The following is a 27,729-nucleotide window of genomic DNA, read 5'->3' on the forward strand; positions in this document are numbered from 1 at the left end:
CCCAGCAGAGAAAGGGCCGTCTCTAAACAGCTGGTGCTGGTACAGCGGGGACCCAGCCCTGCACTGTGCCTCGAAGTGCCTACAGAGACTCACTCAAAATGGGCCATCGTCCTAAGTTCAGCACAAAACCTAGAACTATAAACTTCTGGAAGAATACCTAAGAGAAAAAACTTTGTGATCTTGGGTGAAGCAAAGATTTCTTAGAAACAACACCAAAAAAGTCCATAAAAGAAACAAGGAATTGGAATGCACCGAAATTTAAAACACCATGCCCTTGAAAAGATGCTGTTTTGAGGAATACAAAATGAGCCACAGATGGGGAGAAAACACGTGCAAAAAGACACCTGAAAGAGAAAGCTTTTCAAACTTAACAACAGGGAGAATCCCACATAGAAAACGGGGCAAAATACCCGAACCAGACACTGTCCAGGAAGACCCCTGGGTGGCCAGCGCAGAGCACACAAAGCGCCACCCCACATGGTGAGTCCTACCAGACCGGAAGGCCAGCGTGGCTGAAGCCAGTGAAATGGCCACACTGGGAGGATGTGGTCAGCTGGGCACTCCGACGTGGCATCCACCCGGGGAGGCGGTTTGGCAGTTACGGCTCTGAGACCCCAAGTCTGGGCTCGACACAGGACAGATGCACCGCAGTCCCACGTAAACCACGTAGTCAGGTGTCCTTCAGCAGTGAACAGATGGACACCACACGCAGGGACTCAGAGGCACTTGACATGCCCGTCGGAACACACGGGACACAGCCCACAGTCAGGGATCGGGGCTGGGAAGCCTGAGCCCCCATGGGGCCTGCACTCAGAACACAAATGCCCCTTCTGTCCTCGGGTGCTGGTCCCGACCACGACCGCACAGCAGGGGCTGGTGACCTGGTGGGTGCAGGGCTTCTTCAGACCCAGTGGTGGGCAGTGGGCTCTGCCCCAACAGCAGTTGGCCTCGACCCCCCACCAAGCCTCTGGGGAAACCTTCCTCGGCAGCAAGGTTCTCACAGGCAGCCGCCCCACACGGAGATCCCTGCCCTGCTGCCTGGCCAAGGCCCTGTTTGTTTGTCCTGGGCCGTCAAAGGCACTCCTGTCTCCTATTCACGCCCTGCCCGGGTGGCATGTGGATGCCAGGCCCGACGGCCAGCCCCGGGACTGGCCGTCGGAGCACGCAGCCCTCTCTGGACACCGCGCCACCAGGCGCCACCAGTGGGAGTCACTTGAGCTGGGGGTGGGGGGAAAGGCTGACGGGGGCTCCCATCAGAGGGCCACATTTAGAGCTGGTGGACACGGGCCTAAGGCCGATTCTTCCACTCCACCTGGCTGGGCCAGGTGTCCCCAAGTGTCCCCAGCGTGATTGCCCATCAGGGAGTTCTCCCCAGGGGACCCGGCACCCTGCTGCAGAGAGCAACGCACAGCAAGTTCTAGAATGACAATGCCCGTCTCTTCCCCAGAGACACTGATCACATTACACTGCTCTCTGGACACAGAGTGAGCCTGTTCTCCAGAGTCCACAGAACTGGAGGGTGTCCCCACACTGAAACCCCCTCTCCCAGCTCCAGGCCTAGCTGGCCAGTGCCCTGCCTGCAGGCCCGCCCAGCAGTAATGGGGTCACTGATCACACACAAGGCCCCGTGAGCTGGGGTTTCACTTTGCTTCCCAAGCCTTGTGTCCCCCAGGCCTCCAGACCCAACTCAGGGCGGGCAGGGGGCTAAACCCTGCCAGTGCCAAAGGTCACCTGGGGACACTGGGGCTGGCGGGGGCCCGGGCAGCCCTCCAGAAACAGGGCCAACAGCAGGAAGGCTCCCGGGCTTCGGGCCAAAATGTACCAGCACCTCCATGATTCAAGACCGATGGCACTCCCAGGGACACCTCTCCAAGAGGTGGCAGGCAGCATGCTGGGTCATCACGGACAACTTGGCATTCATGTGGGAGGAAGCTACTGGCCCCCCATGCCCCGCCCCACAGCAAAGCCAGGGCCATGGGTGACCTGTTCAGAGGGCACCCTGGCTGGCCAGGATGCCAGTGCAGGCAGGAAGTGGGGTGTCAAGGGGCCACTTAAGGCCCTGATGAGGCTCAGTGAGAAGGAGGGGCCTGTGGGGAATTCCTTTGGGCTGGCAGGAGTGGGGGGCTCCTGGGGGAGCTGTCATTGTGGCTATGATGTAGCGGTGATGCCCTCACATCATACCTGACCTGGGGCAGTTCCCAGGCCAGACCAGCAGCTCCAACTGCACGCTGTGCCCAAGGAGGACCGCCGGTGGGACGCCTGGGGGGCTCTGTCCGTCAAGTGTCTGACTTTAGCTCAGGTCATGGTCTCAACGGTACCCGAAGCCTGGCTTCGGGTCTGTGCTGACAGCTCAGAGCCTGCTACCGACCCTCTGTCCTCTCTCTCTGCCCCTCCCCTGCGTTCGCTTGCTCTCGCCCTCTCTCTTAAAAAAAATAAACAACAAAAAAAGGAGGACCAATTGAAGCCAGACCTTCCTGGCAGACAGTGGCTGCCCTGCTCCTACCCAGGGCTCCCCATTGCTGCTGATCCACCCGCCTATCAGGGCCTGGGCACAACCATGATGCTGTGGGGCTGTAGGGGCCGCAGGGAGGCCCTGACCTGCCTGAAGGGGCAGCTGTGGCCCCAACTCTTCCCGGCCAAGTACGAAAAAGCCACCCTAGCATGCTTGCTTCATGCAGGTGCCTGGGGCTGGGCTTGCCCTGTGAGGGGCAGGGGTGGGGTCCCTGGGGGCTCCAGCCACCATCCCCTGCCCACAACCTGCACCTCTAATTGCCATCGTGGCTATGGCAGGGGATGGGCTATGAAACAGACCCACTGAGGTCACTGAAACCATTTCTGAGTGAAAGTCACCTTAAAAGGACAAAAGGTGTGCTAAGACCCAGCATCCATATCAACCCAGCAAGGGGCCAAGTGTCAGCAACTCCCCAATTCCAGACACACCAGGCTGCCCACCGTGGAGGCCCTGCATGGCCTCAGGCCAGGAGAGGGCCCCCACAGAGAAGGCCTCAGCCACATGGCCATCCTGACCCCGCCACTGACCCCAAATGCCCACGCTCACTTGCCCCCTGCCTGGAGAGTGTGGGCCCTGGGCAGACCCAGCACAGGGGAGCCCCTGTCCCTGGTGTCTCTGGGATGTGTCCGCACGCACGGAGCCCTGCCAACCTCACCCGGACCTCCCGTGGATGCCCCCGCCCCACAATCGTGCTGGACCGGCGGCGGGCAGCATCTGGACTGTGTTCTGTGGAGAAGGCTCAGCTCTGTTATTCCCGCTTCCTGCCTCGGACAAATCCCACCATGTCCGGGCCGTGGCCACATCCTGGCTGGGGCCACAGGGTGTGTGGCAAGAATGGAGCCGGTCAGTGGCCAACAGGCCCCAGGGAGCCCCACCAAGGTGCTTCTTCCTAACCTGAGACCCAGACACCAGCATCATGTTGCAGGAAACATGGTCCCTCACTCTGAACACGCAGCAACCCCAAAACAGGCACATGCATGGGCCAGGAGGCGGCCCTCTGCCCCCCTCAGGCCGGGCCCTCCACCTGCACCCCACGCGAGCACACAGGCCGAACTGAGGGGACGCTGTCGTCCAGGCTCCCCCCATGGGGCTGTCAGGGTGCTATTTGTGCTGGATAGCACACAGAGTCTGGATTAATTCGTATTTCAGACCCACCGAGGTCTGCCCCTCGGGGCGGAGAGGGTGCCAGAAGGCTCTGTCTTGGTAACAATAGCGTTCAATCGAGACCCGGTGTGGAGCTGCAAGAAATTTTTTTAAACAACCTCCTTAAGCCTCGACTGCCTAAGGCAAAACTTACAGAAAAGGTGACACAGGACAGACCCCGACAGACCACTGTCAGCTGCCACATGGACATCAGCACACAGAATTGCTGACCAGGAACACTGGAATTCCCTGTTAGTGATGTTCCTGCAACAGAAGCAGGTGTGTCTGTGAGCATGACCAGGTGTGTCTGTGAACAGAGCCAGGTGTGTCTGTGAGCAGGACCAGGTGTCTGTGCGCAGGCTCTGTGGAAGAGCTGCACTTACACTAGAATCGGAGACCAGGGATGGTGTGCAGAGTGGGGCAAGGTGGGGGCCGGCAGGACACATGTGTCTGGGAATCTGGACAGGCCACAGGGAAGCCAGAGCTCACCCAGACCCCCGTCCCCCAGTCCTCCACATGGTGCTGGCTTCTGTCCTTCTTCCTGGGGGCTGCATGAGCCCCTCCAATGGCCCCATCTCCCTGGGAACCTCTGGCCTGGAGGTGAGCAGCCTCCCAGAGACCCTCTCTGAGAAATGCCAGCCCCTCCTCCTGCCCACCTGCCCCTGGGCCCCCGCTCTGAGAGGGGGGAGAGCCCACCAGTGTGACCCCAAGTCCCCCAGCACACTCCCAGGCTCTGTCCTGACTCCTGAAACTCCATGTTGGTGTCCTTGAATGAGCCAGGTCCTGCCAAGCTGGCACCCAGGTGTCCTGCGCTGGCCTCCCCGTGCTGCTGGGGTGCGGTGTGAGTCCAGGCTCCTGAAACAGGGGGAACCAGTGTCCTCCTTGGGGACACCCTGCAGCCACAAACCCAGAAGAGGCAGATATTCTTTGCTAAATAACAGGGCTGGAGTGTCCTGAAGCCTTGGAACCTATAGCGTTCCCTGGAGAATTCCCTATTTGCGTGCAGGGAGAATTCCCTATTTGCGCAGGCCTGTGTGGGGGCTGCTCGCCCCGCCAAGCCCCTCGGCTCCCAGAAGTGCCCGCCCACGAAAGGCAGGATCTTGTTCTGGGTTCTTGCCTTAACCTCTTCCGCTAAAGGCACAGTGCCAGCCCCTCTGGGTGCAGTGGAATCTGCACGGGACACACTGTGTTGCAAGTGGGATTGAGAACCAGGCAAGTTGGGCAAGTACTGTATTCCCCATGTCAGTACAGTAAGGCAAGAAAAGGAAATGAAGATATAAAAATTGTTAGGGAAAAAAACTCATCATCTGCAGTTTCTAGGGTTGTGCACACACCAAACCCAAAGGGATCCCAGGACGATTATTAGCATCACTAAGTGAGTCTAGTGGTGTTTCTGGATACGTGGTCAACACACAAAAGGCCATTTCATTTCTGCATAACAGCAAAGACGCACAGTAAAAAGCATTTAGAAATGCAACATTTAAAATATGAAGAAACACAAGTTCCTAGGAACACCGCTCACAGAGGACGCACAGTCAACACAGAAAACTCGGCCACTGAAGGAAACGAAAGGCCTAAATGATGACGTTATGAACATGGGTTGGAATCTACATACAGAAAGATGTCAGCTGTCCCTAAATTCAGCCAGTCTTAACTTAATCTGGATAAAAACTCCGACAACTTTTGTGTCTAGTATCCAGATGCACTGAGCTGACATACGTGGGAGAAGGGCTGTGAATACACAGTGATTTTAAAAGGACAAGATTTGCTCCACGGGCATGGAGACTCGAGAGAAAGGTCTGGAAGCAAAGACAGCACCAATGGGACAGAATCAACAATGGGAGGGACGCCAGAGCCCAAACACATGTGCACACGTGTGTGACAAGGTGGCCCTGCGGAAAAAAGGGAGGAGCATATTTTCAGTAAATGGCAGACGCAGGGGAGACGGGGCATCGACACCACCCTTCAGGCGCTCTGAGGACTGAAGTAGGAAAGGCAAAATCCTCACGAAGGTGAGGGCTGAGGGTATCTGACGTCCTGGGGATAGAGAAAGATCCACTGCACAAGCCTCAAAAATCACTGCCCTTAAAGGAAACAATACTAGGATGGCACCAGGCTGAAATCAAGAACTTCTGTTCATCAAAAATATCACCGATGGAGAGAAAAGGGAAGCCACGGGGTAGGAGAAGATACAAATATGGGCTTGTCTCCAGAACCTGCAAAGGACCCTACAACTCAATGAGAAAAAGGCAGCAAGTCCAGAGAAGCAGGCAGGGGCCCCTGCCAGGGTGGAAGGCCCAGTGCGGCAGGGCCTGCAGGGTGTCAGGAGAATGGAGCCTCAGACCCCGAGGACGCGGGGGACAACTGACCAAGCAGCAGGAATCAGAACCAGGGCACAGCAGGCCGCGCGGCCGAGGGGGCCATCCACCCACAGACGTGCGACCTGCTGCCAGAGAAAGGGTGCAGCGAGTCCTGAGGGAGCAGGCCAGGGGCCGTCAAAGGCCGAGGGGCACAGGGCCAGGGGCCCCAGGGGCTGCCACAACTGGTCCTCTGAAGCACCGAGAAGGGGGCCACCCGAGAGCATCTCCCACCCACCAGCTCCTGCCCCTCAAGCCAGGGGCCCTTCCAGCTGGCCGGACCATGGGACACAGCCAAATGACAAAGAACCAGGCTCCCCTGTTCCCTCAGGGGACAGGCAAACGTTCTGGAGAGACCCCACACAGAGACGGGAGCCTCGTGCCAGCCACTCAACCCAGACTCAACTAAGCAGGGCAGCCTTGGGTGGTCCTGTCTGGCCAGCAAACCCCTAGCCGAGGTCAGGGGGTGGGGACCACTGTCCGTGCCAAGCCCTGCTGGGTGGCAGAGTCATGAGCAAAAGCAAATGGGGTCACTGTCTTAAAGCCCTGGTTTGGGGACAGTCTGTCCTACGGTATTAAATGACGGGAGCGGGGTCGAGGGTCAGTGAGTACACGAAGTGCGTACACCTGGATGGAGAAGGAGGGTGTGGGTGGGCTTTCTACAGACAGCTTGTGACGCAGGGCCGCAGGCACACTCGAGGAGCACCTGACTTAACCTGACTTAACGTCGGTTCTGGGCCCAGACCCACACCTGCACCGCACGCCCCACACCCTGCCCACCTGGCGCCCCTCCCCCCCCCCCCCCGCCCTCCTGTGCAGGTGAGACAGCGGGGCATGTGGGGACTGCACGAGGTCACCCGGGGGCACCGGCTGCTGGGTATTGTCCCCAGTGCGGTGGGGCTTCCCACCTGGCAGGTGCTCAGCAGACATGCAGTCACACAGGTGTGACAGGGAGAGATCTGGGGAAACGTGGCTCAGGGCCGGAGGTCACACGGAGCCCACGCGGGGGCACTGCACTTATGCCAAGAGAACCAGAGACACAGGCACCCTGGGGACATGCTGGAGACATGCAGGGACACGTTGGGACACACAGGGACATACGCTGGGGACACATGGGTGCGCCCCACCACAGAGGCAGCAGGAGGAGTGGAAAAGGCTCCAGGTGGTTTTAACATCTAGGCTTGAGCAAAGGTAAGAATCCGTCATTCCTCACCACAAACCTCATTAAAAAGAAGAAAAAGTCGGTGTGAAAGTGCTCCTCCCAGGACCGGCTGGCAGGTCCCCCTGCTGAGAGAAGCGAGGGCTGGGGGCGAAGGCGGGGAAGACAGAAAACTGTCACTGCCTTACAACTCTATGCAAGACTTTAGACTCTTCACCAAGAAGGTCCTGTGTTTGAACGCTAAATTACACCTCCCGGCTGACGGCCGTCCTGTGAAATTGCACAGTTCCAGGGAATAAGGAGCTTGGAAGCAGACTGACACCCCACATCAGATGAGAGGTGGGGAGGAGGGAGGAGCAGCCCCCCCCCCCCACAGGCCGCTCCTGGGGCTCACACAGGGCCGCACCCTCACCCGAGGCCCCAGCAGGGCCAACCCCGCACCCCGCACTCTCCGCTGCTGCAAAGGGTCCCCCTGAAGACGCACTGCTGAGGGCAGACACCAGGGCTCTGTCCTCACCCAGAAAGGCTGGAGACCACGTCTGAGCCCCAGGTGCAGGTGCGCTCCATCCCCCCACCCCCTTGAGGTAAGGCTGCTGCTTACACACAGGCAAGTGTCTGCCAGGTCCAGGGTCTCTGGGCTCAGGGGCACATCGCCCCGCCCCCACCGCCCTCCAGCTGGAGCCACGCTGAGCCCAGAGAGGACCTGACACTTCAAGGTGCAGCAGGGCCCTTGCCTTGTGGTCCCAAGATCCCCAGACATGCTCCTCCTGCCTCACCAGCAACATCACCAGCTATAAATAGGCCTGGCTTCCAGGCAGCACAGCCTCTCCCAGAGGAGCTTTTCATTCTCAGTCTCTCCTGCCTGGAGCACTCTGCGGCCCTGAGGACCGTCTGGCTGCTAAAAGCCTTCTCTGCATCCTCAAGCAGTGATGAGTGATTTAATTTTCTTTAAATTCTCCTGTGATTTACACATTTTCCACCATGAGTATTTATAACCTTGTATACACTTTTACAACAGTTATTTACTGAGACTTCAAAGGATTCGGGAAGAGGAGCCAAACAGCACCAGGGAGATAAGAATACAGCCAAGAGAGCTTCCCATGATCTCCATCACTTCATCCTTCCGTACTCACGGAGAGGGATTTTCTAATGTAGCACTTAAGTTATGGTACCTTTCTGACTCATGGAACCCTCTGGAAATCAGGAAAGCGGCAGACCCTTCCGCCAGGAGAATGCACATACCCTCCTACTGCAGGCAATTTGCAGACAAATTCACCAGCACCCCTCCCCCCAGAACCCTCGAGGAGCCCTGTGATTTGGACCATGTGATGGGAAGAGTGGCTGGTACCAGAGACAGGGTCACAGAATCCAGCTTAATTAAGGCATCAGTCAAGCCGCTGTCTCGCTGCCCCACCCCCATTTCCTGCTTGTTCCAAGCTCTCTCCCCATCACTCCAAGCCTCTGTGGTCCCAAGGGCACTCAGGATCCAGGTTGGCCTTTACCAATCACCTCCTAGGAGTGCGGGGCTGCCCTGGATTGTACAGAGCTCCCCCCACCCCCCACCCCCCACCTCCATTGGGTCCTCCGTGAGAGGCTGGCCATGGGGAGTCAGGACAGGCCTGCAGAGTAGGACATGGGAGCTGGGTCCTTTATCCAGCGTCCCCGAGACCCTGCCGAGACCCTGCCCGTATCCAAAAAATGCCAGGTAAATTAACCACTAAATACGCAGATAGATGGCCACACTGTCAGCTTACCCTAAACGGTGTCTCATCTTCAGAGACACCAAACGCCTGTCGAAATAGTCATGAGCAGAGTGGCAGGAATGGATTTTCTCCCCAGCTCATTTCAAGGCTGCATTTGTGTAACTGAAACCGCAGAATAAAGGGTTTCTCTGGTCCTGCTGCACAGGTGGGGCACTGCTCCCCAGAGGTGTGGGAACAAACCTACTGGCAGCGGATCTCTTCATCCTGACTGCCAGGTTCTGTGCTCACAGGCGATAAGTGAATGTGTCACCCTCCGTGGAGGCTGCTGGAGTCGCACAGTGAGCGGCAGACACTGTCACCTGGCATGATAATGGTGAAGCAAATATGACCAGAGAGGGGCCTAGGACCCCGAGGGGGCGTCGCGGTCTTTGTGGAGGGACCAAGCTCACTCTGGGCTCTCTGCGTGGCCCCGGGTCTCCCGGAATTGGGGCTGCAGGGCACTGGCTTCATTACACACCCTCTAAGCCCTAATTCCCTTCGGTCTTGCCGGCGGCGACCACCCCAGGCCCGGGCGTCCGCATAGCGGGACTTGGGGAGGCGGCGGCGGCGGCGGCGGCCGCGGGGAAAGGGGCTGCCGGGAGTGGGGCGGGGGGGAGGGGGGCGCGGCTTCGTCGCGTGAAGCGCTGCCGCCCAGACAGGCCTCAGCGCCTCATCCGGGGCCCACGCACCAACCACCTGTCCCTGGCGGCGCGGTCGCCCCCGCTCGCGCCCCTCGCGTCCCCGGACCCACGCCCCCGACGCAGTCCCCGGGGGCCTCAGCGCGCAGCACGGACCTCCGGGCAGCCCAGGGCCTGGGATGGGGTCGCAGGGACGCAGGGGGCCGCAGCCAGAAGGGGGCGTGGCGGGCGCAGGTGGCAGGCGCGGCGGGCCCGGGCGGAGTGGGTGGTCCTGCGTCCAGCGCCCCGGACCGAGCTCTGCGGACTCTTACCTCGGAGATACGGCCACTGCAGCGAGCGCCTCCGCGACTGGCCGCGGGCGACCGGGTGTCCGGTGAGCTCCCGCACCCCCGCCGCCGGGGGCTCGCCAGCTCTGCACCGCGCGCTCATTGGCCCGCCACGCCACACGCGCTCATTGGCCCGCCCCCGGCCCTGCCACACTCCTGGCCCCTCCTGGCCCGGGGAACTCGCGGGGTGCACGGAGGCAGGTGGCAGTGCGGCTCTGCCTTACAAGGCCGGCGCGGCGCAGGGGCGTGGGAACCCCGCAAAGGAGGCGAGCCCTGGGCGGTGGGCTAGGGCGGACGGGCGAGGCCCGTCGGGGCCCGGGCGAGCGGACGGGCCTCCGGGGAGGGGCGGGGGGACGGCGGGGCGCTGGCCTCTCCGCGGAGACTCAGGCCAACGAGGAGGCGCAATGTGGAGTGGGGTCGGGGTCTGGGGTGCTGGCTGGGAACTCACGGAGGGGGCGCAGGGAGGGCAGGTGGGGAATGGGCCTCGTCCCGGAGATTGGGAGCAGCCGGAACGTGCAGCCGCGCCTGGGTGCGGTCAGGCCATGCTGGGCCCCGGTGCAGCCAGGGCCGCCCTCCCAGGGACAAGCCGCGGCTGCATTCCCAGCGCAGCCAGGAGACCCTTTTCTTCCTGCGCTCGAGGTGGGCCAGTCCTGCCTACCTGCGCACGCAGATCCGGAAATCTTCCAATGTCTCCTGCTCTTTTCTGGCTGAGGCCTGCTGCCCTTCCTCTCCAGGCTGGCCCCACTTGCTTAGTGCTGGGGCTTGGGGTAAGGGTCTCCCTGTCTGTCCTGCAGGACACCCTCCAGAAGAGAAGGCCGGTCGGGGGGCGGGGTGTGACCCTTCTTCCAGTTTCATTGCTGTGGCTCCCTTGGACCTCGCCAAGGAACCACTATCCCAGGTTCTGCCCTCCCCTCCTGGCTGCAGAACCCCCACCCACATGCCCACCCATCTCTGTCCTTGGTCCATCTGGCACCAGACCCCCGCCCCCACCCAGGCTCTGTCCTTAACTCTCCCAGCTGCAGAGACCCTCCCCCCCCCCCGCCACACACACACATACACCCCCTCCAGACTCTGCCCTGCTCTCAGAGCCCCATGAATCACAAGTGCCAGACTCTGCAGGTGGGATGCAGCTTTGGGGCTCACCTCAGAGATTCCAGCCTGCTCAGAGCCTGCACAGGCAGCTCACGAACCAGAGAGGGGGCTATGGTGCAGGCTCTGCCGCAGACCACTAGGCCACGGTGGGGAGGACGTGCTTTTCCTGACATTTTGGGAGCCAGGGACAGGCAGCCCTAGGGGCTCAGCCCCACCCCAGCCCCACCCCAGCCCCACAGAGGTCCTGGGTTCCACATGCCTCCTTTCAACCCTCTAGTTTCTACTTCTGCTACAAACTGGTAGAAGATGGGCGACCGTCTAGAGGTCTATTCGTTGAGACTCAGGGTTCTGTTTGTTCAGGTCGGAGCTGGACAGCGTCTTCGCTGCATCCCACTCAGGCCTGAGCACTGCTTTCTCCTGGACATCACTACTAATGATGCAAGAGGAAGAAAGAAAAACATTGCACACTATGTTCCCACTGTCGTATCGGCCAAAGGTGACCGTTGAATCCATTTTGCAAGACCTGTTAGAGCTCTGACATAGACACAGGGTAATCTGCCAACGGAGGTGGGCACCAGGTTTCAGGAGCATAAATGTCCAAGGAGCATTTTCCCTGGGAAGGAGAGGCAAGGCCTCGGGAGATGTGGACACCCTCAGGGCAGGGCGCTGGGGGAGCCCTCAGGGCCAGATGGGCAGAGTCACGGCCCACGGAGGTCCTGCCCCCACATTTCAGGCTGGCTGGCGCCCTGCTTCTGGAGGGTGGAGACAGCATCACTGTCAAGGCCAGCTATACATACGGGGCCTGGTCAGAATTCAAACTTGGGGCCCCTTGTGCAAAAATTAGTAGCACCCCCAAGATGGCAACAGCGTATTGAACAGAGCTCAGGGTCCTCCTTGGGGTCCTCAGCACACACAACCCTGACTGCAGTCCTGCTGCCAGGCAACTCTTGGGACTCAGAGAGGTTGGGTAGTTGACACAAGGACACACAGAGGCATAGGGCAGGGCTGGCGCCCACAGCCCGTGCGTGTGATGCTTACTTCAGAAACTTGCTTTTTCATCTTTATTTTTAAATGCAAATGTATTTAGTTTGAGAGAGAGAGAGAGAGGTGGGAAGGGGCGGGGGGGGGGGGGTGTGGAGACAGAGAATCCCAAGCAGGCCCCGCACCGTCAGCGCAGAGCCTGATGCGGGGCTCGATCTCATGAATTGTGACATCATGACCTGAGCCAAAATTAACAGTTGGATGCTCAACTGACTGAGCCACCCAGGAAGCCCAAAACTTGTTTTAGCTTATGAATTTATCCTTGCAATCATAAAACTGGGCCTGGAGTGTGCACCAGAGGAGGAGTGTGAACAAGGTGGCTCTCTGGCTGCCCCTCTGGGAGGACGCGGTCCACCACCAAGTTATCGGGTGATGAAAACAGAAAAAATCTGCCACCACTGAGATCCAAGCCCTTCAAGGAGCTGCTCCCACATGTGCATGAAAACCTGTCAGAAGGCAGCCGTGGGACAGAGAGGTGCCACAGCCTCCCAGGAAGCCTCCACATGGTAACAAAATCTGTCCCTTAGTACGGTCCAGATCTGCCCCCAGTTAATCTAAGCAAGAGTTCCTCTGCAGCGTTCCATGCACAGGACCGCGTGCGCACCTCCTGGTTAGCGCAGCCATGCCCTCTGCTCTGACACAGTGCTCCCCTCGAGAGTTCCGGGATCGGGTTCATCCCAGTGCCTCTCCACCTCCTGGGGACACAGCAGCTGAGCCTTTTAAGGTCCAGCAGACTCTGCTTCCATGATTGCATTTTCTGCTTTTGCAGAGGAAAATGGGCCTTTGTGCAACAGCACGTACCATCTGTCCCATTGTTACAGTTTTTCGCGTCCCGATGAGGCACAGTCACAGGAATTAGGTGTGCTCTCTCACATGGAGCAAAGGCAGCAAAGCACAGGACCCCTGAGTGGCAGGGTCCCCAGCAAGTGCCTGGGTAGTAGCCTCCAAGCGCCATGCAGGGTGACAGAACTCAAAGATGGACCCAGAGCCCCGCAGGAGCCCTGTGAGAATGCAGCTGGGTCTGGCCAGCGTGTGCAGCAAGTGCGGAGGCCGAGCTCAAGGCTCAGCATCCGTGGAGTGCCGACTGAGGCAACAGGGGAAGGAGACAACTTAGTGGGGGACCATTAGCCCCAACCAAGACACAAAGATCAAACTCTTTAACTGCATTTCGGAATAAATTTCAAGAATATTCATGAAAATACAGGAATACTCAGCACCCCAAAAGGTGAACATAATGATTCCATGTAGCACTACCAGGGGTGCAAACCAGCAGGAAAATCAGATCCATGTGACAAGACCAGTCATCTGGGACTGACCCAGGACTGATACGAGGTATCAGCACAGCTAACTGCATTCCACAGGGCCTGAAAGTTAAGTTGAGACATGGGAGTCACAGCAGCGCCACAGACTGAATTAGCAGGACTGAAAAACTACAGTGTGTGACATGGAAAATACCCTGGACAGGCCAACGGCAGATTAGGCACGGAACAAATGTAGTAACAGAAGCTACCCAAAGTGAAACAGGAAGAAGAGAATTAGAAAACCCGGATCGTCAGTGATCTGTGGGACAGCTTTAGGCAGCCTACTGTGTGCTTAATTGGGGTCCCCCCAAAAGCAGAGAGAATACTTGGGACAAGGGTGCAGAAAAGGTGTTAGAAAAATAACGGCCAAATGTTTCCAAGTTTGACGTAAACTATAACCCACAGACGCAAGAGGCTGGATGCTCCCCAACCATAAGGACCACAAGGGGAACGCTGCTGGCAGTGAGCAGGAAGGGACAGGAACAGCCGCGAGACCGGCACAGTGTGAAGGGGCAGAGGAACAGAGGGGGCGGCACGCCGAGGGTCCCTGGGTGAAGTGTGCTGAGGTGAGGCAGGGCAGCCCAAGCTCCGTTTCTAGAAAAGGTCCACGAGCCCCGGGAGAACACACACCTCCCAACAAGTGAGCCTGGGGTCCGCAGCCATCCCGTGAATCAGGCTCGTTACTTGTGTCGTCCAAATCTGTGTCTTTACTCTGTGAAAACCTGGTGAGCCGACAGGAAGCACGAGAGGGTCAGGGTGAATGTCGCACCTGTTCCCCGTGCCTCCTGTCCATGTTTGCTTCGCACACTTCTCTCCTTTCTGCCTTCTCCAGTCACAGCACTATGTGTTTGGTGGAAGTAAGCACAGTTCTCTGTCATCTACAAATGTGTTTTTACTTTTTCCTACGTGTAGCACTTCTGGGTATGTGACTCCAGGTCGACAGCTATTTTCTGTTATGCTTTGTGGAAGTTGTTTCCTCCCTCTGTCCTTACAGCCAGAATGTCTGCTGTCTGTCTGCTTTTCCTCTGTTGGGGTCTTTCCTCTGGCTGTCCTTAAGGTCAGAGTGTCTCCGGTGACCCATGCTTCCGTACAGGAGGTCGAGGTGTAGATCTCCTCACCTGTGCAGCTGGCTGGACAAGAAGCCACTGGCACGTGTTTTGTGAGTCCTGGAAGACAGAGAGCGTTAGCAGGGGAGGGGCAGAGACAGACACACAGAATCTGAAGCAGACTCCAGGCTCCGAGCTGTCAGCACAGAGCCCGATGTGGGGCTCGAACTCATGAGCTGTGAGATCGTGACCTGAGCCGCAGTCAGTCGCCCAACCGACTGAGCCACCCATGCGCCCCAACATTAAAATATCTTGTGCATCCTCCTTAATATCCCATATTTCTAGTCCTTGAGGTTTCTGGGGGTCTGAATTCTCTTTTACTGTTTCTTGGCTCTCTCATGTGTGATGGTTTGTGATCTTTGGTTGTGAGCTTATCTGGACTGATCTCAAGCTCTGAAAATCTAGCTTCTTAACTTGGGCCAGGTTAGCTCAGTTTATTTTTGCCTGAGACTGGATTCATCCTGGATCCTTGCCCCCAGCTCTGTTCCTGGCTTCTGGATCAAGGCCTGGTTTCAAAGGAGCCCCTGGCCCTGGACCACCTACCTATCAGCTCACTTTTGTTCTCCAGTGTTGTGAGGATTTTCTCACTTTGTATGGATCCAGGATGCAATGAAATTACATTTTCATGAGAGCACTAATTATCTTGTGGTGAAAAGTTCGCCATAAAGCCAGAAGCCCTGGGGTGCCTGGGGGGTTCAGTGGGTTAAGCGTCTGATTCTTGGTTTGGGCTCAGGTCATGATCTCACTGTTTCTGAGTTCAAGACCCATATCAGGCTCTGTGCTGGTGGCATGGGGCCTGCTTGGGATTCTCTCTCTCTCTCCTTCTCTCTGCCCCTCCCTTGCTTGCTGTCTTTCTCTCTCTCTCTCTCTCAAAATAAATAAACTTAAAAAAAAAAAAAAAGCCAGAATCCCCTCCTCTGTATCACACCCCTCGGCCTCACTCTGGCCAGGACTCAGGTGGCCCCCAGGCTGGGTGGGGGCAGGAGGGGCTTTGAAAAGGCCACTTGGAACCCAAGAATTTAAAGTTTACCAAGACTGATTTCAAGCTTATTGCCAGGGAAATTATTTTTTTGTTATTTCGTATAACTTTCTAAGAAATTCTGAAGAATTTCCTTAAAGGCTACTTAGGTTCATAACAGTTGTCAACATTCCTAAGTAACAAGTGAAAACATCACACCAAGTCTGTCCTGAATCTTGGAGCACGATGGGGACGTGTTTGGAAACTTATGAATGCCTTTCAAGTATGGCTTCCAGGTGGAGTGAGGCGCAGGGGTGGTCAAAGTCTTTCCGTGTAGCACAAGTCAGGGTGCGCACAGGCTCCCTTCTTTCCTTGACTCTGGATGCAGGACCCAGCAGTCCGCTTGGAGGAAGCCGGGCCATTGGCTGCCACTGGTGCCTGCATAGAGTCGAGGGCTGTACTGCATCATGAACATGGCGGGAGCGCCTGCCGGCCTCAGGCCAGTCAGGCATCATGGGAGTCGGGGTGAGAGCCTGCCCTGGACTCAGGGGCTTCCGTGGCAGGGTGGACACAAGTTGTGCTGACAGAGATATCCAGGTTGACCCTGGTCTCTCCCTGAGCATCGAGCGGGCCCTCTGCTTCCTAGCTGGATGGCGATGCCCGGCCCCAAGTCACCTCTTTTATCTGTCCTGGAAGCTGGATGTCCTCTCCATTGCACACCTGCCCATCCGCAGGCTTCCTGGTGGTGGTGACAGTGGCAGGCTCCTTGCTGTAGACCTGCTGCCTCTCCAAGGGGACATCCATGTGTGGCACATTCTGGCTGCTGGAGGGCAGTGTGTGCAGGAGCCTGAGTTTCTCCAGGGCTGCCTTCTGAGCCCAGATCTCTAAGGCCATTGGTGTGTGGACAGCCCATTTGGCCAGTGTGGGCTCCTTGGCTCCTGCAGAGCAAAAGAAAGTGCCATGAGCACCTGAGGGCGGTGAGCAGAAGGCGCGCCCAGTCCTTGGCCCCGGGTGCAGAACCGGCCCTCTGCAAGGAAGGCCAAGGACAGGTTCCTGGTGCAGTCCGTCCTGACATCTTGCCAGGAGGGCAGCTGCTTCTGCACAGAACATCTGTGTCTGCACACACAGCCCTGCTCAGCGGGTCAGCGGGAACCCTCCTCCACCTATCCCCCATGCTGGGATCCCCGTACTGGGCATCTCCTCAGACCCAGCAGCAATGCTCATGGCTCCTGGTGCAGCGGGCAGGCATTTCCCCACCCACACCCAGGATGACTGGCGGTGCCCACGGCCTTGTCCACCAGTTGTGGGTGCAGCACTGGCCCAGCCCACCAGCCACGTGCACGTCCCAGGCCCACCTGTGCCAGTCCTCAGTGATGTCAGACTCACACCTGCTCATGTGACAGGGACCTCACCCCACCACATGTGGTTTTCAGTCGCATTTCCCGGAGGATGGCAGCAGGTACGCACTTGTTTGTGGGTCTTCTGGGTTCCCTGTTCCCTGAAGTGCCTGGTCATCATGTGTCTACGTTTTTCCTGTTGGTGTCATAGTACTTTGTGTCCTGGACACCAATTTTTGTCAGCTATGTGTTACAAATATTTTCCCAATTTTTGACAGCCTCCCTTTGTATCTGGGAGTGATCTAATTTCTGTGTATCTTCCTTTAGGGACAGTGCCTTTAAGAAAATCTTGCTTAAGGACCCTCAGTCACCATGAGGACATAAGGACAGTACCAGGAGTGCCTGGGGGGGCTCAGTCTGTGAAGCATCGGACTCTGGGTCTCGGTTCAGGTCAAAATCTCACGGTTTCCTGGGATCGAGCCCCGCATCGGGCTCTGTGCTGACAGTGCTAAGCCTGCTTGGGATTCTCTCTCTCTCCCTGGCTCTCTACCCCTCCCCTACTCTCCGTCTCTCCCAAAATAAATAAATAAATTAAAAAAAAGAAGATACTACCAAATATTATCTTCCAGTTTGTATAGTTGTCCCTTCAGGCATTATGTCTTTAGTCCACGTGGAATTAATTTGTGTAAACGGTACAAGGTGGGGTCTGGTTTCATTAGTGTTATTCCCACACGGCACCAAATGTTTCCTCGTTTATGAAACAATCTACCCACCCCTGCTCGTCAGTCGCCCCACACCAGAAACAGTGTCCCTGTGCCCACTGACGTGCTCGCGGCCCCTGCAAGCCACCACACCAGGCCCTGCGCTTATTTCTGCACAGACACCACTCTGTCTTTGATTCACAAGCTTCGTGGAAGCAGCCCAGCCAGACATCCTAAATTGCTCCTTTTCTGCCTCTTGGCATTCTTGATCCTTTGCAGTTCCACACACATCTCAGACGCAGGGTTTCGAGCTGGCATCCTGCACTGGCCTCTCTGGGAGGCCCGGCACGCACTCCGTGAGCTGTGTCTGTCCGCACTCATCAGGCTCCTTAAAACGTCTCTCTGCAAGTTTTATCATTTTCTCCATGAGTCCGGCGTGTCTTTTGTTAGGTCTGTTCCTAGGGACATCGCTTTCTAAAAATGCTACGAAAATGGTCTATTTTTCACTCCCTAACATTCCTTACTTCTGTGTGAAGTGCCTGTTTCACTTTCGCCTTCAAACGTGCATCAGCCAGGAGGGCAGCCCTGCGCTGATGGCTCCCTGTACTGCAGGCAGGACTCCACTCTGCTGTAGCTTCCGTTACAATGAGTGTAGCTAGTCGATATTCCCTGGAAGGACTCCCCTTTTTTATCGCCAAATATTTAAAAACACGCATTTTATTTGTCTCTGGAGTGTGCCAGCTTGCTCACGACATATCTACAGTCTCATTTGCCGTTCCTGGACTCACTGGACCCGAGTGTGTGCGGGTTTGCAGTGCAGGGCCCTCAGCCCCACTGCCTCGCACAATGCCCCCCAGCAGCCCTCCTTGTGGGGGACTCCGCTCACACCACAGACCCAAGCCCCACCTCCGGTCACGCTCTCCACCTGTCGTCCCTTCTTTGAGTGTCAGGTAGCTTCTCCAGTTCCAGCTTCGAGCTCACGAACTCCAACTGTGACCCGTGTGCTACAAAACCCTCAGTCAGCTGCCCCACGTCAGTGGTATTTTCTGCAGCTCTAAGTTTTATTTGGTTTCTCTTCAAATACACATGCAATTTAAACAAATTTTCTGTTCTCTTCAGATGGTTTTCCCTTTGCCTGTCGTTTCCCCAAACAACAACCACAGTTACTTTGCATTTGGTCCTTGAGCCCAGCTCCCATGTGTCTTTTTCAGTGGTGGCCTTGGCCTCCATGAGGGCGTGGCCATGTGGGATGAGAGCGGCTGGTATCTTCCCAGCTCCTGCGAGGGGAGCGCCTCTCGGCACCTGCAAACGGCTGGTCCACAATCACTTGGTGTTAATCCTCAGCTTGAGGAGTTTGGGGATTTTCTCAGCTCCTTTCGGCTCCAAGGTTCATTCTTGTGTCCTGTGGGAGCGGAGCACGGGGTTCCTCCGGGCTCACCACTACAATGCCATTTGAGTAGCCATTTGAGTCCTGATTTTACAGGATGACTTATTGGCCTTCCATTCTGGCTGTGCCCTGAGCTTGGGCCTGTCTCTCCCTTATGTGAGGCCGTGAGAATCCGGCTCACCAGGGAGGCAGGGGCCTTTGGGACATAGGCTGCAGGTGCCCACGGGGCTCTCTGTGGGTTTTTTCTTTGCCTCCGTCCCTGGCTGAGGACGCCTTGTTCTTACCTGTCCACAAGCACCACACCCACATGGACAGTGTGCACATGCATGTGCCCGTGGTGTCAGTCCACTCAGGAGCCAACCTGCCATGTACCCAGACCTGAGGCTCAGGCTCCCTGTCACTTATGCCACTTGCTTGTATTTTATGTTTCTTAAAAATCCAGCTTTGGCCCTTTCTGGAATCACGCAGAAATCAAACTCACCCTCTCAGCCTCCACCTCTTTTCGAGAAACAGGAGCCACTGACTCCTGCGGCCACAGGTGTGTTGAAAGGTCAGCCTCCACCTCTTTTCTAGAAACAGGAGCACTGGAGAATTGCACTGTGAGCTCTGAAGTGGTGGTGGCAGTAGGAGGTGTCATCGTGGCCAAGGGTAGGTAGTTGTTTAAAAGCGGAGTGGTGAACATTTCCTTAGATGAGGTGGGGCCGTCTCAGAAGGACTCTGGAAGGGTCAGGCGAGTGAACAACGAAATCACCGTGCATTTCGGCAGACAGCGTGCGGGTGGTGGAGTCTGAGCCTCTAACAGAGCACATCAGGCCTTTGGTTCCAGTCACTAGTCAAACTCTCCGTGGCCCTCGCTCTGGTGCCATCATTAGGCTGGCCACCCCTGCACGTCAGGGTCCATGGCTCACACCGGCAGCCACAGCAACGCCATCCAGGGCCAGCTCCTACCTTGCAGGCACTCTGCCAGCGGGGCGTTCAGCCCCACGTCTTGCACCTGCTGCTTTGTAGCACACAGAGCAGGTGGTGGGGCTAGCGTGGGGACGCCAGGCACCATTGGCAGACACTACGTGAGCCCAAGCTTGTCCTCCTTGCCACTGACACAACAAGCGTCCTAGCCTTTGACTCCCCACCGGTGATTTCTCCCTCTCCTTGTTTTTCTGGAGAAAACATTTTCCTCTTTAGGGAATCAAACTTGGGTGGATGTCAACTCCCACACTGTGTGATGTCTTACCTGAAGCTGGGCCTTTGCCCTCAGCACTGTCTCCTTCCACAGGCAAACTCATTTCCTGTTGGTCCTTTGAGACCTGCAGAGAAATAACAGGAAATACGTGACATGGCATCTCTCGCACTGCCAAAGGGGACAGAATGTAGCAGCAAGAGCACAATTTGGAGATGGAGCCACGACGGGCTCTGGGACACTGGCAGCCATCTCGCCTCTTGAGTTCAGAGCACTCACTTGTATGTGGGGCTGCTGATGAGGCTGCGCTGGGGGTGGGGGCTGGCTTTTCCCTCTGCACGCGCATCAGGACAGAGACAAGTGGGGCTTTTTCTGATGAGCAGGAGGGTCTCCTGGGGGCCAGCAAAGCCTATTTGGACCATTGGCATGGGGGGAAGACACAACACAGGCCGCCTCGTCTTGCTTGGCACCTTCTCTGAACAATCTGCTTGCTGGTGGTGAGTTCTGGCTACCCAGGGGCCCCAAATGTCTTCACACCATCTCTCGAAAGCAGGAGGTTTCTCCCTTGCCCTGGTGCTACTGGGCCTGCTGACGGTGACTTCAAATCCCCTGCACAGACGACAGGGGAGAGCCTGGCTCTTGCCAAATGGCCGGGGACGGTGCTCCTTCTGACTTACAGGGCTGTGTGCGGTGGGACTGGACTGTGCAGCTGTGCACAACTTTCCTTGGAAGGTTCTGCAAGTCCAGTGTCTCTAGGAGATCTCTAAACCCGTACATGCCTTTGTCCTCCTCCCAGAGCCAGCTCTTGAGAATTAGTCAAGATACAAACTGAGGCATGAATGAGGTTAAACAGGAAGGAAATGAAAGGGGAACCTCATGAACAATGGCTCCCTGAAGAAGAGGAAGCAAACGGCAACAGACTGCAGAAAAGCCAGGCGTGAAGACAATGCTGTTGAGATGGACAGGCCCCCAGGGGACCCAACGCAGAGGCAGTTGTGGGAGCTGAGGTGGGGGCAGGGCTCCGACGGGTAAGAGGTGGGGGCGCCGGCCACAGAGGGCCACGGAGTGGGCAGCAACCTGGTAGAGGCAGGACGTGTAAGAAAAACCCACAGAAGGAGGTGATGGTGCTTGGAAGCAAAGGTGATCAAGGTATTACTGAAATGATGCCCCAGGGAAGCACACTGTTTGTTTAGAATGAAAACAGAAACACAATGGAGCCGGGCAGTGGAACAGTGGAGGCCTGCCTGCGGGGTAGAGATTTGTGGGGAGGTGGTGACACGTGTTCTCAGAGTGCACATCGGCATCCTTCACCTGAGGACAAAGCCAGGGAACAGGAAGCATGAGAGATTCGTCCTCCACAGATGTGACCACTGTGCTAAAGAGAGCCTTTGGGGTCAACTATTCCAGACTCTGAAGCCAGACCAGACATGGTGCACAGCACCAGGGAAGAGATGCTGTCCAACTCTCCTGAGTGAGTGGTGTCAACAAAGCAGCGACAACACACCCTCGGTCGTCCTGTGGCTACAGGCCAACAGCCTTCATTCCTGTGCAGGCAGTAGGGACTCTGTACTCCAAAACTTGTCTGTTGTGCCTTTTGGTTGGTCTGGTCATGTCCCGAGGGGCCGGCACAAGGGCTCGCTTGCCCTGGCCCCCTTGGCGGCAGCAGCTGTCTTTGGGAGCATCTAATGGGACACTTATTCCCCCTATTTGCGGCCAGACATTGAAGGAAAACACTGGCTGACCACAGAGATAATGAGAGAAACTTTGCAACAACAAATACATGTTTTGCAAAAGTAGCTTGGGAGAGTCACAAACTGATAGTTCAACAAGCAAAGATCTACAATCCCAAGCAGTGGGAGAATCTCATGTCCAGACTTAACCACATTATAATACTCAGAATATACAGTTCTCAACAAAAAATTATAAAACATCCAGAGAAACAGGAAAATATGGCGCATTCAAAGGAGAAAAATAATTTGACAGAATTTCCTGGAAGAAGCCCAGACATTTGAATTAGTAGTCAAGGACATTAGGTCAGTTATCTTAAATGTGCTCAATGAGCCAAGGTGAAGAATTAAAGGAAGCCATGAAAATACCGAATGAACAAAAAAGAAAATCAATAAAGAGATAGAATTACAAAAAAGAACCAAATTCTGCCACTGAAAAGCGTGAAATTAAAAATTAACTAGAAGAGTTCACAACAGAGCAGGAGAAGAAAGGATCGGTGAGGCTGAAGATTATTGAAATTCTCCAACCTGAGGACCAGGGAGAAAAATGGAACAAAGGAAAATGAAGAGCACCTGGCGGACCTGAGGCCCAGAAGAAGAGAGGGGGCAGAGAGAAAAAGTATCTGAAGAAACACTGCCTGCACGCTTTCCAACTCCGATGGAAGATACGGATGTACACATCCAAGAAGCTCAACAAACTCCAAGCAAGATAAACTCAGAAGGGTTCACACCAAGACACAGCACTGCCAGATTCTCAGAACCCAAAGAGAGGAGTCTGAAAGCATTGAGAGAGAAGTGGTTAATCACATACAAGGGGCCTCAGTAAGATCAACAGCTGATTTCTCATCAGAAACCATGGAGTCCAGAGGGCACCTTTCAAGTCCTGGAAGGAAAATCAATCTGCCGACCAAGAATTCTAAATCCAACAAAACCGCATTTTGGGAATAAAGAAGAAATTAAGATGTTCCTAGATAAACAAAAGCTGAGAGAACTCATGAGCAACAGACCTCCCCTACAAGAAATGCTAAAGGGAGATATTTAGGCTAAAACAGAGGCTCTAGACAGTAGATGAAGTAAAGTACGCCTGGAAAGATAACCACACAGGTTGAGACATAAGCCAGGATTGTCGTACTTTGGTTTGTAACTCCTCTTCTTCTCTAGGTGACTTAAAAGACCAATTCACAGAATAATTATAAATCTTTCTTAATGGGCACACAATGTGTAAAGATGTAACAATATAAAGGAAGAGGTAGGAAGATGTATAGGATCAGAGTATATATTACCGAAATTAACGTAGTACTATTCAAACTAGACTCTTATAAGTTTAAGGTATTAATTGTAATCCCCAAGGTAACCGGTAAGAAGGTAACTAAAAAGTATAAGCAAAAGGAAAGAAGATGGGAATCACAATGGCACAGTATGCAAATTCAACTAAATACAGAAAGGCAGTAGTGGAGGAAGTATGGAATAAAAAGTATACGAGACATACAAAAAATAAATCAGTGGGGGAAAGAAGGTCCATTTGATGTTTAGCGAAAGCAGCTGGAACAACAGAAACCCACCTGGAACTGATGAAGCTGGATGCCTACCTCACACTAAACACACCAATGACCCACAGAGTGAGGACTCAACTCTCAAAATCAAATGTTGAAAATTAGTAGTGGAAAGTATAGATGACTGTCGTTTAGAAGATTGGGTTCAAGATTAAACGAGACCAAAAAGCATTATCATAAAATATGCACAAGTGTGAGTGTGACTCTGACTCATCAAATGTTGAGTTCAGCTAAGCATCGAGTCGAGTTGCTGTGACACTCTATCTGTAATTCACCCAACTAATGAGGCGTTTGTATCAAGCATATATACAGAACACAAATAAATCTATAAGAAAAGCAGAAACAGGCCAGGAGGAAAATGGGCCAACGACAAGAGCAAGCACTTCCCACAGAAGGAAATTCACATGGCTAATGCACATTCAGCACCATCGGTGGTGAGGGGAAGGCTGGGAGGGATCGTGAGCCGCCAGCCGCACCACTAGGTGCCCCGGGTGTTGGGGACGACACGGACCTACGGGGCTCCGAATATGCATATGCTTCTGCGGGAGTGCAGACCGAGCACCCCTGTAGAAGAGTCTGGCCTTGTAGAAGAGATGGCCTACTGCTCATCACAGAGACCCGCACGGGGGCACACGTCCTGCTGGCCCACAGCAGAGGGGAGTTACAAGAAGCAGTCCCAGAAGGAAGGCAAATGAGCTCGGCCACCCAGGACAGGGAACCACCGTTTTGACCGAGAGGTGATTCCCCCAAATTCCAAACATCACATACACACTATGTCCTTTCTGTGAAATAAAGAGTAACTGATGTGTTGTGAGCATCTATTTTTTAGGAATACGTATGATGTGAAACACTGAAGTGAAAGGAAAACATGACAACAAAGAGCGTGGCCAAGCCACGTACACAGAAGCAGACCACACGTGGCTGGGCCACACAGAAGCTGACCACATCAGGACCCTGCCTTTTTTTGGGGGGTGGGGGGGGGTGGGGGGGGTGATGCTTCATCTGTTGCCAAAAATAAATAAAATACTGAGTAAACTTAGGAAGCAGGTAATGCAGAGATCAGTGATGAGTCTGTGTCCTCAGATGAGGATTATAATTAATGGGCAGCAAGGTCCAAAGCAGGTGTGATGGGGGATGGGGGTTACCATTTACTGAGCACCAGTCCCAGCTGGACACCGGCAGCAGGACTCGGGACCCCACACAGAGTCCATGCATATCTTGCAAGCGTGGAGACCCAGGCACTCCAGGAGGTTAAAGAACTTACTCTGGGCTGTGGAACCAGTCACGCCTGCACACCAGAGTGGACTCCAAGTCCAAGTGTGTCTTATGGCGCCCATTTCTCTCTAATGACTCTGCTAAGAGCTACGGGCCTTGGGGTCGCCCGCAGAGGGGTGGGCCTGGCGTGAAGTGGGGGCACACAGGGTGTCAGGATTAAACGCGGGGTCCAGAATGAGCAGAGAGGAAGCCCCAGCCCGGGGAAGGGCGTGAGTTCAGTGAATGTGCATGGGCGGCTGAGCACCAGGGTCTGAGGGCCCTCTCAAGTGCAGTCAAGCTCGAAGCCGAGGCTTCCAGCACATTGTCTGGAGCCTCGTGCTGTTACAGAAGCAACTCAGGCCCCACTGGCTGGGTGGCCTCGTGAGCCACTCTGGAAGGGAGCACACAGAAGGATGGACGGTGGGACCCGGGTCCTCCACAGCCCTGCCTTGCTGGGTTCTACACTCACTTGCTGGTGAGGCTGCCACCATACTGTGTCTACCTGTGTCTCCTGCCTGGCCACACAGGCCACCCCACATGCCCTGTCCTGGGGCCATGAGCGTATCATCTGCAGGCTTCCTCACTCAACCCCGTGTGTGGCTCACACGCTCTGTGTTGACCGTCAGTTATACACACCCCTTCTCTATCCCAACATTTATCCCCAACATTTATTATGAAAAACTCCAAACACACAGAAAGTTGAAGGGATTACACAGAACACCCTGAAAACACCCACTGCTGAGAGTCTATCACAGCCGGCATTCTGCTCTGTGTCACCTACCACGTGGCCATCACCAGCATGTGGCACCAGAGCACACATACGAGGCTTGTTTTAGGGACACCTGTCTGGGGACTCTGCTTCTCACACACACGGGCCCCTGTCAGGAGCGTGATCTGCTCTCGCTTCTCCTCCTACTCCACACACACCGTCGGTGCTCTTTGTGTAGTGGCCCAGGCACCCAGTAAATGCAGAACACCAGTGCGACCAGCATCCAGGTATGGTGCTGAGCCCAGCTTACGAGGGAGCCCCAAGCCCTACATCTGAGCACAGGCTCACCTTCAGCGGCAGGTGGTCCTCTGTGCCGGCAGCCAAGGTGGGGTGTAGGGTGAAGTCACTGGATGGCGACGAGGACACCTTGCTCCCAGGTAGGCTAGGGCAGAGCAGGGAAGGAGGAACACATTACAGAGCAGGCCCTCGCTGGGCGGGCTAGCACGTGGGGACCCTGCAGGCTCCACGGTGTCCGTGGACGTCTCCCCGCTGGGGCCCCCTCTTATCTGCAGGCTCGGGAGCAGGCAGCGCCTGGAGGCTGAGTGCCAGAGGGGGTCTCGCGCCATAAACATGCAGAAGGTTCATGCGAGAAGGACACTGCAGGCTTCCACCACCAGCGGAAAATTAAAACAAGCCACCCGGTGGATTTCTGCTGACAGAAATGCCTTTAAAACCAGACAGAAGCAGCTTCACCTGCATGATGGACCCTCCCCCTTATTCATATATTCACTGTTTGGCTGATTTGTACCTAACCAGCAGACCATACACCCTAGACAGATAAACAGCCGGACAGAAGTACTCCCAATAAGTTTGTCTGCCAGCGACCGCCAGGAACACAGGCTGCATTAAGTCCTACAAGGTTTCCCCGTGATCGACGTCCCAGGGAGGCCCTGGGTGGGTGGGCCTCGAGGACTAAGACTCGGGTGAGGCCTCAGGAGCAGGCCACGGAAGGTGTCTAAAGTGCTAGCTGCTCAACTGGGTCCAAACTCTTTGGTTACCAAAGAAACATTTTCTGCAACAATCCCTGCAGGCCAGAGTGGGAGGTGTGTGTGTGTGTGTGTGTGTGTGTGTGTGGTGGGTGACATTCAAGTAAATAACTTGCCCTTTTTAGTTTTACTTCAAATGCATTAAAGGGCACTTGGTACAAAGTTACTGAGGTTGTGAAGTCAGGATACAATATTCAGACACTTACAACTGCGAAATATGCCCCAGAACCATCCTTCCAGGAACAGAGGGAGCCTGTGCTCACCGTGTGCTCAGGGAAATGTAGGGGAGACAGCACGGACCTCGCTGACACGGGTGCTGTGAAGCCTCCTGTTACTCACACTCCAGGAGAAGATGACGTCTTGTCAAGGGGACGGTAGTCACCGTGTTTCGCTATACCTGATTTACTCTCTAAAATGTGTGCTTGAAGCTGGGCCACGATGTGAAAGGGGCCACTCTCTGTCTTTGTGGCACAGGAGGGGCAGAGGCCGTGTGCTCCCCAGGGGCCTGCGAGGTGCGGTCACCCACCTGGCACACGGCGAGCCCTGCCACTGCTGTACACGGTCATGGACCGCGGTGGCCTCTGCAAGCGGCACATGCTCACAGACAGAAAGTAGACGGGCATTGCTCACACCTGTGCGCTAGCTCACATGTTACTTGTGAAGAACCTAGAGAGGTCTCATCGCAAGCTCCAGTGAGCGGAGTATGGCGAGCCCTTCGGGGGGCAGTCCGCATCTGTGACGTCAAGGGAAACTGGTTTGTCTTCGATCACGTCATCACAGTACCCCAAGGTTTCCCACAAAAGACTGTGTTCCTTAGGAATCATGGTGGAGGCTTTGAGACACGGGAAGCACCTGCAGGAGGCTCAGAGACTCACCTGAGGGCAGATAAAGTCAGGCTGCTGTCTATATCCTGTGAGGGAAGAAATGATTGTTCACAACAGGAAACAAGATGGAGTGGTCAATGTCGAGCTTATTGTTAAACAAAACCCACATTCTTTATTACCCGATTTGGAGCAAATATCCTCAGGGTCCCGGGGTCAGGGAAGGGGTCTGTGAGGGAGCGCACTCCACAGCCAGTGCCCACACTGGCCAAGGGGCCCGCTCAGGACCGGTATGTGTCACACGCGGCCACCAGTGGGCCCTGACCTCTGTGGCAGGTCTGCATGCGGGCAGCTGCCAAGACTGAGGCGCACAGAAGAGGGGCTGCCTGAGGACTCGGAGGGCTGAGGGGAGACACCCCAGGAGAGTCTGACCTTGACAGCACCTGGGTCTCAGGGCTGTCAATACCTAAGTACGGTATTTTTTTTTTTTTAGTTGTTTTATTTTTTAAAATATACATCCAAATTAGCATATAGTGCAACAATGATTTCAGGAGTAAATTCCTTAGTGCCCCTTACCCATTTAGCCCATCCCCCTCCCACAACCCCTTCCGTAACCCTCTGTCTGTTCTCCATATTTATGAG

The 27,729-nt window shown here is 55.5% G+C and overlaps 1 protein-coding gene and 1 long non-coding RNA gene across 2 annotated transcripts in view; both read right to left on the bottom strand.

Moving 5' to 3' along the window:
* LOC147583412 (uncharacterized) overlaps nt 1-27,729 on the bottom strand; it is a 380,385-nt gene that overhangs the window by 171,478 nt on the left and 181,178 nt on the right. The gene's annotated exons all lie outside the window — the stretch shown is intronic.
* Nucleotides 15,610-27,729, bottom strand: part of LOC147583418 (putative palmitoyltransferase ZDHHC11B) — a 35,195-nt gene continuing 23,075 nt past the window's right edge. The window contains exons 11-14 of the mRNA XM_086680408.1: nt 27,142-27,176; nt 25,569-25,662; nt 20,032-20,104; nt 15,610-16,313 (exon numbers count right to left, since the gene is read on the bottom strand). Of these exons, the coding sequence (XP_086536534.1) occupies nt 16,018-16,313; nt 20,032-20,104; nt 25,569-25,662; nt 27,142-27,176 (498 nt within the window). The 3' untranslated portion in view covers nt 15,610-16,017. The remainder of the gene's footprint in view (nt 16,314-20,031; nt 20,105-25,568; nt 25,663-27,141; nt 27,177-27,729) is intronic.

Source organism: Puma concolor, chromosome A2, assembly GCF_028749965.1.
Source record: "Puma concolor isolate L17-30 chromosome A2, mPumCon1.1.hap2, whole genome shotgun sequence".
NCBI lineage: Eukaryota > Metazoa > Chordata > Mammalia > Carnivora > Felidae > Puma > Puma concolor.